The 13,281-nt window shown below is 46.7% G+C and overlaps 1 protein-coding gene across 8 annotated transcripts in view; it reads right to left on the bottom strand.

Moving 5' to 3' along the window:
- Nucleotides 1-12,440, bottom strand: part of EHBP1 (EH domain binding protein 1) — a 206,726-nt gene extending 194,286 nt beyond the window's left edge. For all 8 annotated transcript variants that reach the window (XM_058800825.1, XM_058800826.1, XM_058800827.1 and 5 more), the window contains exons 1-2: nucleotides 12,213-12,440; nucleotides 10,749-11,160 (exon numbers count right to left, since the gene is read on the bottom strand). In XM_058800825.1, the coding sequence (XP_058656808.1) occupies nucleotides 10,749-10,852 (104 nt within the window). In that variant the 5' untranslated portion in view covers nucleotides 10,853-11,160; nucleotides 12,213-12,440. The remainder of the gene's footprint in view (nucleotides 1-10,748; nucleotides 11,161-12,212) is intronic.
- Between the last annotated feature and the right edge of the window lie 841 nt (nucleotides 12,441-13,281).

Raw genomic sequence — 13,281 nt, 5'->3', positions numbered from 1 at the left:
ATTATTTTCTTTTTTTTTAAATTACAGTTTATTGACTTTACCATTAACTGCAAGTCAAGTAAGCATCCTCCTTTTAACAGCTGCTGCTAAAAGCAGTAGTATTATTCTTCCCCCTACAGCGCATGATCTAGTTCCCTAAGAACAAGTTTGTCTGAAATAAATTTATTTACTGAAGTCAGCATTTTTCCCCCCAGGAGGAAGCAGGCTTTGTGTACTGTAAATGCTTTATTAGAGCCCACTCCAGACAACAAGACTGAATCTATGGGCACAAATGTCCATATTCCTGTTTCCAGCAGGGCAGCAGAAAAGGAGACAAGGGACTGCACTGTCACCTGCCACTGTGCTACAGCATCAGCCACCAGCAGCACTACTGAAGGGACTGCTGATGGGTCAGAGGAGCACCCAGCACCAGGGCTGGACAACCCTCACACTGCAAATGCAGGTAATGCCTGGTTTTACTGCCACCTTCCCTTGCAATGCAGCTTCTCCCGAGGCAGCTAGAGCAGGAGGTAGCTCCAGGAACAGATGGGGAGCAGAGAAACACAGAAATGTATCTAGCAGCTCCCTGCTCCAAAAATACACTGCACAAATGGCCACATGGAAGCACAGGCTGACACAAACCCCAGTTCCAGGCACAGGGAGAGAGGCTGGGCAGCCAGCATCTTTTGCCCTTGCAGATTCTCCAGTGTCTAATTAAAGGTGAAGGTATGGATTTTTACCTGCAGCCATAGGGCCCGACCAAGAATCCTCTCTTCTGTCCAGAGGCCCTTTGTCACGCAACCCATGGAAATAATAGCTGTAAACCTTAGCTGGAATTGCCTGCTGAAACTTTCCAATCCAATCCCAAATTTGCTGGCCAGACAGAAAACTCAGGCATGTTTTAACGTCACAAAAAAACTTTCCCTTTATGAAGCAAAGCTAAAAATAAGGGAGAGGCCCAAGGTTCCAAACCAACAACACAGCAGAAAACTTGTCACAGCCACTGACAGCAGGGACCCACCAAGCACAACAGTGCTGGCTGCCTGGAGGTGTCCTGGCTCTCAGCAAGCTGGCAGCAGTGCTGGTGCGAGTGTGGGGCACAGGGGCTGCCACAGCCCCACAGGTGGCAGGGGACGTGTCAGGGACAGCCCCTCTCACCCAGGGCTCTGCAGGACCCTGCTCCAGCCCTCTCCTGGCAGCAGCTGCAGCCTTTCAGCTTTTCCTCCAAGGAAAGAGGGAAAGATGTGTGGAGGCACAAAGGAAAAGTTGCCTTTCCCCCTCTCAGTCAACAGGACAGTCACAGACTGAAGAAAGCACCATGTCTCAAGCAGCACACATTTGTAATTCTAGCACTACGGGTGATCACTCACTCTCAACCCTCCAGCAAAACACCCCTTGATTATATCAGTGGCTATGAGAATTTAGGGTGTTAAGATTACTCTTGGTGAGCCTTCAGCTAAAAATTTTAAAAAATCAAATCTCATTTAGTAAAGGGAAAAAAAGGAATCTATGGAAAAGGAAATAATTCTTTTATTGCTTTAAGACTGTCTGTTCCAGTATCTTGAACAGATATGTAGACACTGGAGCTCAGAGCAGCCATCCACCAACAAACAAACAAAAAAAGTAGAGCTTACAACCCATGATTCCCTTTTCCACATGCACAAATCCCAAAAAAGGGGGGGAATGGGTGTGAAAACCCCATTGTATTTTTAAAAAGTATCTTTCAGAAAGTGTGAACAGTAAAAGCCATCCTAAACATGCCTCAAAACCAAGTAATGCCGTTATAAATTCTTCCAATTTTTGTGGTATGAGAGGAAGTGGTAAAAAATGGGTCAGGCCTTTCTCATTCTTAAAATTTTCTTACGTGTCAAAGCTGAAGGAATGCAGGGGAATTCACTCACTCAAGAGACACTCCAAGCACTCTATCCATACACACATCTTGAACTATATATACTTATATTATATATGTACTTATTATGCACAAGTGACACTTCTTTGTCATGTGTCAGCTTTCAGAAACATCTCCCCACCTTAACTTCTCTACGCAGTTAAGATCTGCTCTTGAAGAGAAAAAGAAGTTTAAAAATCTTGTTCTCTTGAAATTTTTCACAGCTTTATACAACTACTGCTCAAGTTACCTCCAGGAAATGACAAACCACTAAATCAGTTTTCCAAGAGACAAAGTGACACAACTCTTAGAAGACAGGTACAGCTAGAAAACACAGCCAAATAGATTTGCCCACCTGTCAGCATGACCAGAGCTGTAACTCCAGAGCTATAACCACATTAGGTATCACCAGGAAGTGTCAAGGTTAAATCCTCTGCTAATAAACCAAAGACAAATCAGCAACAGGTTGGTTTGGAAATTCACAGATCTGAGTTAGATCTTTGCTGCAAAAGAGAACTTTTGACAGCTCTTTTTTGTTCTTTTAAATATCTTCCTGTGTACTGACATAAACAAAGGGATTCAGAGTTTGCTCAATGAGCAGACACAAAAAGTCAAGGAAATTCACAGTACTTGCTGAGTGGCAGAGTACAGTGTGCTGCCTACTGGACTCAATGATCCAGATTCTCCAGTTACTTCATTCAACGCAGCTTTTGGTATTAACAGTACTGGCAGTGCAAATACTCTTCCCAAGCACAGCTGGGAGGGGAAAAGTTAGTTTATGGCACTGGATGCAAAAGCAGAGGCACCACTGCATCAGCCTTAGCTCTAAAGAAAGGTCAGGACAGCTATCATCCCAGGGCATCAGGCAGCAGCATACCTAATGGAAGAGCTGACTTAGGGAATGTCTTTTGTCTGCCCAGCGTAGGTGAAAGGTGATGGGGCTTGTCCCAACAGGAGCAGCTGAATTTACACTCCCAGCAGAGCTGCACCCATCAGAAGCCACATCTCCCACCACAGCAGCCAGTGCCACCCATCCTGCAGCCCCAGACAGCTCTGACCTGTCCTACAGCACCAAGGCAGCTCACAGCACTTCTCTGGTGAGAAAAGCCACTGAACATGAAGGGTGGCTGCTCATTCCAGGTGCTTGTGGAGGTGGCACACAGGAAACGAGCAGCAGTAATACAGGAGCCAAAACTGATGTGGTAGGAGAGAGTCTTAAAATACCCTGGATTGCTCTAATTCAGTTGTTCCTGGAACTAGAAATTATTTTGCCTTTGTGATGTTTGGTCAGCACCTAAGTCATTTTTCAAAACAGATCCATTGGAAATGAAAGGTCAGAGCTGCTTGTGTGCTGTTAAGCTGATACAGCAGCTCACCCAAAACAAAGCCCACAGAACACTGCAGGAGCGTGCACGTGAAATAAAACCCCAAACCAGTTTGTGCTAAAATAAATACACAGAGCCACAGAAACTGCAGCTCAGCAGCTGCAGACAGTTAGGCAGCTGCAGAGCCTGGCCATAGCTTTGGAGTAATCCTCAAGAAAGTCTCCTTAAATAATAAAATAGAAACAAGAAGAGCCCCCAATAATGACTCTCCACTACAAAGAGAGTCTCAACAGGCAAACGAGAATTACTTCTGCACTGCTCATCTTTACAGGTTTGCAGGCAGCTAGAAACTGTAGTTCAGGAGGGCATGCACTTCTGATTCATCTCAAAAGCTTGTGCACTTTGAAGCCCCACAGTGACAGCACAGGGCACTGACTCAGGATCTGGGTGATTTAGCTGAAGCACTCTGAGATGCTCTTGCCTGCAGCTGTGGCTCATCTCACCGCTCTGGCAGATTTTCCTCCCCGTTGCACCAGGGCAGCATAAGGGAGGTGTGCCTGCTCCTCAGCTGCTGTGGTTCACACTCGCCTCACAAATGGGAGCTGAAGTTGATGGCACTTAATACTAACAACACCTCACAGGCTCACTGTCACCCTGCCTCTGCCCCCGGGCAGAACACCACTGCTGCTTAGGGACAGGGACATCCCGCTCCACCTCTGAATCCAGAAAACCTCATGAGTCAGAGCCTCGGACAACAGCAATGTTAGTTCTGGTTCTGCTAATTTTAGCTCGTGCTTTACCCACAGTTCCCCAATCCCTGCAATGCCTCTCCAGGTGCCAACAGCCACAGCTACCCTACACCTCAAGTGCCAAAATACACAGCTTCCAGATGAGAGGCTCTGGTGCACTTACAGAAACTGTACACTGCAGAAAGACATTTTTCAAATAAAGACAAGAGGAAGAAAACAAGGACAGCTTTATTTACCCTACTGCTCTGCGCATATCTTAATAGGAACAAAAGTTCATCTGCACAGTTCCTGTGTTTCAGAGTCCACTCCAGGCCACACAAGACAGACTTTGTGCAGAGGGGAGCTCAAGGAGTGTCCCACAAGGCAGCAAACAGCCTGCAAGGGCCAGCTTCTGCCCCAAGGACTGAAAGGAGAGAGAGGGACAAGGGAAACAAACACACACTTCACACACTCTCCTCAGAGTAAACTGGGAAAGCTTTTAGAAGTAAATAAACACACACCCCCACCCCCATATTCTCAGAAAGCCACCCAGGCAGAATGCTTTTACTACCCTAGCTGAAGGGTTTGTTTTATAAGAGTAGTTTCCCCAGATTTAGTCAACCTTACCAGCCTCCTCCTCCTCCTCCTTCTCTCCTTATTCACACTGAACTGTGAAAGGGACTTCAGCTCTCTCCATCCAATTAAAAACTAATTGAAGCAACAGACTGGCACTATACAGCCTGAGCACTCTGAGAGATGGCACACTCAGCTCATATGAGGCCTACACAATGTCATAATATTTCATTTTATTTCACCTCATAGCACAAAGAACTGAAAAGAATATTCACATGGATCCAACCCCAAAAAACAAATTGAAATCTTTATTGCAGTTCAAGTCACTGGGTTCAAATGAACAGCACAGGTTCTTTACTGCATGTGTGCACCACAGAGCCTGCAGGAACAGAGCAAGGTTTTATTTGTTCCAAAAGCTGTGTGAGGATGTCATGCACAAACACAGAGTTTCTCTCTCAGAAAGTAAAGCTATGTTAGAACATAAGTTAGTGTATTTTATTCATTCAAGGAGACATCTTCACCACTCTGAGCATTAAAAGGAAATAAGTCTACACCTGGATATAATCAAACATTTTCTGCTTTTGCTAATTATTTCTGTTACCGATAGGACAGGAAACAAGGAATTGCTGAAAAGAAATGTGTCTTTCAGAGACAAACAAAATTCAGAACAAGTATTTATGCCAAATCTTTCGACCCTACAGATCCTAAACTTTGTGCCTATAGCTATCAATGCATTCTTTGAGAAACTGGACACAGAGACAGAGGCAGTCTTAAAACATTGCTGCAAAAGTATAAATGTGCAGCACTGACAACCTATAAAGTGATCAGCAAGAAAGACTTCACAAACACCTGCACCTTTCCTACTGAAATTTCTTTGCTGCCAATATGCAGCCAGCAACTCTGATGAGGAATCCCTAATTTGTGGTGTATGGAACAGACCTGAGGCTGTAAAAAGGTTTAGGAGGGGAGCCTGGCAAGATAGGGAAGGAAAGCAGCTGACATTAAGGAATTGGGATTCATAGACAACCTCCTGACAGAAGTCAGGCAGAGTCCATAGAAGCAAATCTGGGTTTCTGCAATGAAGGATTTTCTTTTTGATCCAAAGAAGAGAGACCCAAAATGACAGAGGAGAATTGCCTTTGTGTGTGGACAGTAAATGTGTTTTAATTGACTGCAGAAAGAAAGGGAGAAGACAGCTGTAAGGCAGCTGGTGGTGATTATTTGGAAAGAGTATGTTTGACACACAGTTTAAGCCTTCAAAAAATCCTCAGTCAAAACCAGAAATGAATGGCAAAGAAAATGCTGAAGTGTATTTGTAAATGGAGATTATTCAGTGTGGAATTAGAACTCAATAAAAAGTATAAGGACAGAGTACAATTTCAGTGAGAAGAACAGAAGATAAAACACAGGAGAACTTGCATGGTACTCTCCTTGCACATGTTATACATACTACAGTACACCTGTATCAGCAACACCCCAGTCTGATCAAAACCTCTGCAGAGCAAGCCCACGACACAACAGCACAGTGCACAGCCAAACTAATCCAAAGAGATCCAATATGATCACCCTTTATAGTCAAATGCACTTAGGGACTCAGGAAATCCCCTCTAACAACCATGCAAAGCAAGAAAATTGGGTGAGCAATGTGGCAGCCTGACCCCATGCAGGCAAACAGGGATTCCACAGCAACCAGTTAATCCCAGTTCTCCTGGTGGCCTTTGGCACTGATGGTTTGCTGGAAAGCAGCAAGCACAAGGCAGGCAGATCAGTGTGACCATGCAATCTCAAAAAGCTCATTTCTCTCCCATGCACAATGCATGCCAAATATTAAGATTCCTGCAGCATCCAGTTATGAAACTACAATAGAAGAGGAAAACAGATGGCTAAAGCCTTTTGGAAAAAAAAAGAAAAAAAAAAAAAAAAAAAAAGAAAAAAAATATTAAGCTTTACTTCATTTCCAAAAGAGAAATATGTGTATTTGAAAAGAGAGAACCCACTTCAGACCATACCTAATCAATATAAAAATAGGCAGCTTGCCTCATGGACATGAAGCCTGTCTTCAGTTAAAGCTTCTGAACATATGAAAAGTTTAACCCTTTTAAACATCATAGCTCACCGTATTTATAAGCAGGATTTAAAAGCAAAGCAGTTCATGTAAGAAATAACAGACATTACAAACATTGTACAAAAATAACATTTTTCTTTATCTCTCAAGCAACTCCTGAACACAAATCCTGTATAAAAGCCTCTATGTTTACACTTTTCCAGCCTTTGTAAGCAGTTAGCACCTATGTTCAGGTGAGCAGCTTTCTTGCTCATAAAAGCATCCAATGAGGAATGACAAGTTAGGGACTTGGCAGCCTGAATTCTCTAAGTTCAGCCATTCTCTGTGGAAACCAGTCAGTATTACATTTGAAGCCTATGTTGAGTTCTTGACTTGTGAGATACCACACAACAATAAGGAAACAGAAAAGTCACCCTAAAGAGCTCATGTGTTCATCAGTAGATGTTTCAGCAGCTCTATAAAACTGCTATCAGGGCTTCAGGTCCAAGTACTGGAAGTGATCTCTGGTCCAAAGGAGAATTTCCTCCTGTGCTGAGCCTGGATCTCACCCATCTCTGTTCTGACCCAGCTGCCAGAGCAGAGGCCTCCAGCAGCTGGGCAGCCCCAGGCTACACAGACATTCATGCTGGGCTGGCAGCTTGAGCCAGGACCAACAGGAGCCCTGGGCTTCCTCAAACTGGCAGCAAAGCCAAGGGCACCCCAAGCAGGGCCTGACACCAATGTTCAGGAACTGCACTGGGGTCCCTGCACAGGTCACAGCATTCCAGCTGCCAGGGATGCCCAGCACACTCCTGCCCCACCCAGCACCCTCTGCCTGGCAGGGAATACAGCTGTTCTGTGCAAGCACAAGCAAAATGAATGAGGCTTGTTTCTGGTTTCACTCAATGACTCTGCACTGAGGATAAGCACTGAATTAACTCCCTGGTGTCACATGTGGTCCTTTCAGGCCAGGGCTGCAGTTCACTAGTGAGGCTCTGTGGAAAATCCTGAGCTGCCCCAGCTTAGTCCAAGGGTAAATGGAGGATGACACACTCCAGCACTTTAAAGCAAGCACCCTTCAAAAAAATCAACTGCTTATATGATTAATGCAAAGTACTATGTTTTTGCAGTAGCAGGAGTCACTAATCCATATTAAAGACCAAGACTACATCTGTTTATTTATTTATTTTTAATGAAAGGTTCTAAATAAGCCAACTGTTCAATTTTTCAAAGGTACCGAGCAGCCACAATAATTAGGTCTGGGTCAGTGGGAGCTGCCAAAATGCCACAGAAGTGACTCAGTCCTGTTAATTATCTGAAAAATAAGGAACAGTGACAACACTGGACACTCCATCACGACCTATCTCCCCCAAACACACCACCAAGGAAAAGCAATCATTTGTAAGTGGCTGTCTGTAACCATTGGTAGGGACAAGAATTAGAAATTATAGAGAGGAGAAAAAGCAAGGAAAGGTTTCAGCCCAATCTGGCCAAATGCTTAGAGATAATAAAATCCTTTTAAAAAGTGAAGCAGCAACACTACAGCAGTGGCAACTTCTTACAGTGCCAGGAGAATGCCAGAAAAAAAAAAAAAGAGCAGGAGCTATTTTAAACATTAGGTTTTTAAAAAAAATAAAACATAAAAACAACAACCAAACCAAAAACTCCAATCAATACAAGTCCAGAGGAAACAGTATTAAAGCCAACCAGAAATTCACCCAACCTTGCACACCATCCACAATCAGTACAAAAATACTCTAACACAAGTCTCTTTCTGAAGAGTCAGACAAATGCAAAGCTAACAGAAGACAGCAGTTCACAAAAAGGAACACAGCCTGTTTTGGTCATGCACAATCCTTGCTCACAGACACTTCTCAGTCCCAGTGTGTTTATGACTGTGTTGTCATTTACTTTAAAATATGAATGGAGCATTCTTTTCCTCCAGAAACACTGCATTGTTAAAATGCCAGTACATTAAAATAACTTACTGCTTACTACATTTCAATCAAACAAACTACAGACTACAGCACTGACACTTAATATATATTGAGTGCTTTCAGCAAGAGCAGCATATGGAGTTCATTTCTGGTGCTTTGTTCTCACATGGGCCAAACTCAGAGGCAGGACAGAAACAGATGAAGCAGTGATCCTCTGGGCATGCACAGAAACTGTATCTTCTCCAAAGTTAGCGAAACATTTACTTGAAGGCTCTCAAAATACATAAATATTTAACCCTTCATTTCTATAGAAGTTTGATTTATGGCAGAAAAATAATATCTTAGGTTGCATGCTTAAAGAACATTTTTTGTTAAGGTTCTCAAAATAACAGGAAGCAGAATCAAAAAGCTTACAGTCAAAGGACTTCATGAGTTATGTTTTTCCCCATTGTGATTTTTCCTAGAATTCATCCACATTTCACCACCACACTGTTCCTTTGTAATAACCAACACAAGCACTGATCTTGTCTATATTTAAACTCAAGAATGTAGAATGAAGGTTCAGAAGGATGACCTGTTTGCAAAAAATTAGTTACATATCTGAGGTTTAGAATGGCTTTCTCACAACTTCATACCCAGACATTCTGCTAGGTGGGCACTCTCAGTTATGATTAACCAATGAGCTGCCTGTTTCTAAAATAATAAGATACTTCACAAGATAACTTTTGTGTATGACTTTTTCTTAAACCAAGGAAAGGTTAGCTGCAATTCCAATGCAAACATTCCCCTGCAGGATTTTATACTTTACTGCTGAAGCATCCTGCAAATTCTCAGCAACGAGTGAGTCAAAATGAAAATGAAACCTAAAACACCCTCATTAATGCAAAGAGAACATAAAAAGAAATAAACCCAACTGCTGAAATAAACCTGATCAACTACAGTTACTCTGGAAAACTCCTTGGCCTCTTTGGGACAGCAGATCCCAAAAGATAATCAGGACAGCTTCTGTGAACTTCTACAATGTTTCCATTTGTAGTTTACTCTGTGAAACCAAGTTCAACTTCCAGAAAAATTCTGTTTCTTAAACATCCTAAGCATGAAGACAACTTGCTAAAAAAATCCAAAACGTTTAACCTGACAGTGCTCCTTTAAGGCAGAGCAGTATGCAGCCTTCCAGCATATTTGACAGAGATTTCCTACTCCAAGAGACAGAATTTAAATTTGTAGAGGCAATTACTCATAACCAGTGAAAGCAGCCAATGCATGTGCCAAACTTGCCAACAAGAAGAAAGGCCAAGTATTAGAAAGGAGGCTGCTGTTTATTACAAGGCAATCTGAACATCTCAGTCCACGAGGTCTGGAAAGTATTTTCTTCATCCCCTGACACTACATGCTCACACTAATGTGAGGAATTATGTCGGTAATATCAATATTCCAAACATATAAAACAGCAGTTAAGTATTTGTATAATGGAGATCTTCCCCTGACTACTTAAAAGCTGCTTCTAGTCTTGCCTAGCAGATTTATTTAAGCTCATTTTGCACAGGAAAGATGATGTGCCAGACCCACACCATTAACTGCTGTCTAGTCAGCTCCAAAGCCATCCAACTGGACCACCATCGAACAAAATTCCTGCCTGATTAAACAAACACCTTAAGGCAATTCCCAAGGACCTGCCTCTTGACCCTTCCTGTTAAAAGATAGAAATGAAAAATGGAAAAGCAGAAAGAGAAATATGACCTCCTCAGGTAAGGAAGTCAAAAACCAAAACAGGCATCCAGCCCATGTGTCCCATGACCACCATGTCCAGGACTGATCTCCAATGCCCCTGTGAAACAACTCAAGGGTCAGCAGATAACCCTCAGCATCACCAAGCTGAACTGGCAGCTGGAAAAGAGCTCATGGGAAACATTTCAAAAGAATAATAAGAACCAAATAAAAAGCCTCACTAAAAACCCCAAACTGACAACCAAAACCACACCAAGTCACAGATGTGAGCTAACAAATGTACCCCCCTCTGCAAGGTAAAAACAATTTCAGCCCAGAAAATCAATAGTACAGAGCAAATCCAGCAGGTCCAGGGTAACCACAGAGCAAAGCCAGCACTCACTGGGAAAGACAAGCAGCTCATGCAGCTCTTCTGCAATGGGCTGGCAGGAGAAGGTTGGGGGATGCAAGAGCAGGCACCTACCACACAATACACAGTGAGCAGCATTTCCTATTTCAGCACCAGCAACTTACACCATTATTTTTTACACGTGAGCTGCTTCTTACCATTTTTTGGTGCACTCAACCATCAGTTCCTGGTAAGAGGCCACAAACTGGAACTTGGATGCATGTTTCCCAACACGCTGCAGCCTTTTCCAAACTGAAGCCATGGTGGTGAGAAACACCAGTCCTCTTACACAGCAGCAGCTGCGTGAACACCAGCGTCGGTTTCAAAGAGCGTGTGTGCTTGAAACTAGCAGGTTTATACACAGACACAGTAAAAAGAGTGTGGGAGAAACTTGACAGGACGTCTACAATCCATACTCTGCCTCTCCCCTCCTCAGGGTAAATCCCAGTCTAGCGGAATGGCTCAGCACTGGCCAGGAGCAGCATGCAGTAGCAGTAGACAGGTAATGGAAAGGAATTCTCTCATGGAATCACCATTCTTCACACAGTAGATGAAGGGAAGACTGCAGGACTGGAAGACAAATAAGACAGAGACAGCATTGGTTAATACACTTCTCACTAAGTGCTGCAATTGCACGTGATCTCGTACCTTTCAAAGAACTACAAGCAACCACAAGAACACAGCCCTTTCCTGTTGTCATCTACACCCCCCACAACCCCAAATAAATAAATAAATAAATAAATAAATAAAAATACTGCAGCAATTTCAGGAATTGAAACCACGAGACTGTTCGGAAACATATCAACGTATCCTATTATCAGCAACATCATAACTGGCAACAACAACAACAAAAAAGGGCAGCTCGGGGCCACACGGAATCCTTGTGCAGCATCTCCGGGAAGCAGTGCAAAGTGGCTGAGGTGCTGCCAACATGCACCCAGAGGGAGGGACACCGGGAGATGAAGTTCTTTGTCTTGATGACAAAAGGTGTAACAGTTGTTTCCTCTAACACACCTCCCGCTTTCATCTCTCGGTCTAAAGAGAGGGATCAGCCAGGATGACAGAAAGGGAGTGCTGCTGCCCAAATGCCCGTGCCAGGGTGAGGAGGAGGGCGAGAGAGGAAGGGGCATTTCCCGAGTCCTGGCTACCCAGGATTCCCCATCTTCCTCGCTGCATCATATTGAAATGGAAATGTCTCCATCCTGCACTGAGGAATGATCATCAGGGAAGTGAAAAGGGAGAGCAGAAACCCAGGTGGGTCTCCTCCCTCGAAAGGAAAGCAGCATCTGCGCTGGCTGCGGGGGGAAAAGCCTCTTCATTACGAATACAGGGAAGCAGAAGCTGGCCGCAGCTGGCGAGAAGTCAGGCTAGGATGGCATCAGAGCTGGCGAGGAGAGTACCTGAAGTGGAATGGCCCCCGGGAGAGAGGGTCCCCAGGGAGCTCCGCTCCGCCTCAGCAGCCCGTGTCACCTCCGCGCCCAGCCCGCCGGGCAGCGCCCCCCGCCCTTGGCCGGGAGCCGGAGCCGTTTAAAAATTAAAACGCCACCGGCGGAGAGCAAGGAGGGCAGCGGCGGCCTCGGGAGCGGCATGAGGGAACGGGCGGCTCCCCGCGCGGCACTCACCTGCCGCCGGCTCCTCGCGGGCGGTCCCGCCGGGCGGGCGCGCTGGCACCACACGGCAGGCGAGAGTTAGCGCTGCCGCTGCCCATTACTGCAGCAGCCCCGCCGCCGGCAGCGCCCCGCGGCTGTCCCCGTCCTCCCGCAGCCTCATGGCGAGCACGGCTCCCCCGCCGCTCTCCGCACCGGCCGGGCAGACAGCGCGGGTCGCAGCCCGCCTCACGCCGCCACCATCGCCCTCCTGCCGGCGCTGCGCGGCGCCTCGCCCCGGCCCGCCGCTCCCCCGCCCCCGCCACCCGCCGGGGCCCCGCCCACGCAGCATCATTGGCCCCGCCGCGGGCCCTCCGCGGTCCATTGGATGTCGCGCCTGTCAATCATCTCGCGCAGCGGAGGAGAGAGGTGGTGACAGGAGAGAGCTTCGCTGATCCTCATCTCCCGCCCCAGCCTACTCTGATTGGTCACCGAGCTCGAGGAGGCCGAGCCCTCTTGAGTAGGGGCTACCCGATAGGTCAGCGCCGCCGTCTGTCAGCGGCGCTTCCTAAAGCGGCGGGGGTGGGGCGCGGCGCGAGGAGCAGGGGCGTGGCTCCGCCGCCACCGCCCCCGGGACTCGCCACCGCCCCCGGGACTCGCCACCGCCCCAGGGCCGGGGAGCGGCGGGAAGGGAAGGGCCGGGCCGGGGCAGGGACGGAGGGAGCCGGGGAGGGAAGCAGTGATGCCTCCCGTGAGGCGGGCGCGGGGAGGCTGGAGGCAACGAGCGGCTGCGGATGGAGGCGGTGGGAGGGGAGGAGGAGCCGCGGCGAGGGACAGTCCCCGCGCTGGGCCCGCCTTGGGGAGGGGGCGGTCAAACGCCAGGCCTGACCCAGGTCTTGCCGCACAGGCCCCGCTCCTGTGGGGGCTCCGGAGCTCGGCTGCGGCTGGAAACTGGTGGGAATTAAATACCGCAGGCAGAAGGATGTTCCTGTGCTGATTTAACCTGCGTGCTCAGGGAGCGGCCCCCAGGCGGCGGGGGCTGGATGCCGTGCGCAGTTCGATGTTACAGTGTCCGCAAGGGAGAGCGGAGCAGTGAGAGGGGCGG

The sequence above is a fragment of the Ammospiza caudacuta genome, chromosome 3 (genome assembly GCF_027887145.1).
Source record: "Ammospiza caudacuta isolate bAmmCau1 chromosome 3, bAmmCau1.pri, whole genome shotgun sequence".
Taxonomy (NCBI): domain Eukaryota; kingdom Metazoa; phylum Chordata; class Aves; order Passeriformes; family Passerellidae; genus Ammospiza; species Ammospiza caudacuta.
The sequence above is the reverse complement of the archived record's forward strand: the minus strand, read 5'-3'. Positions and strand labels throughout refer to the sequence as shown.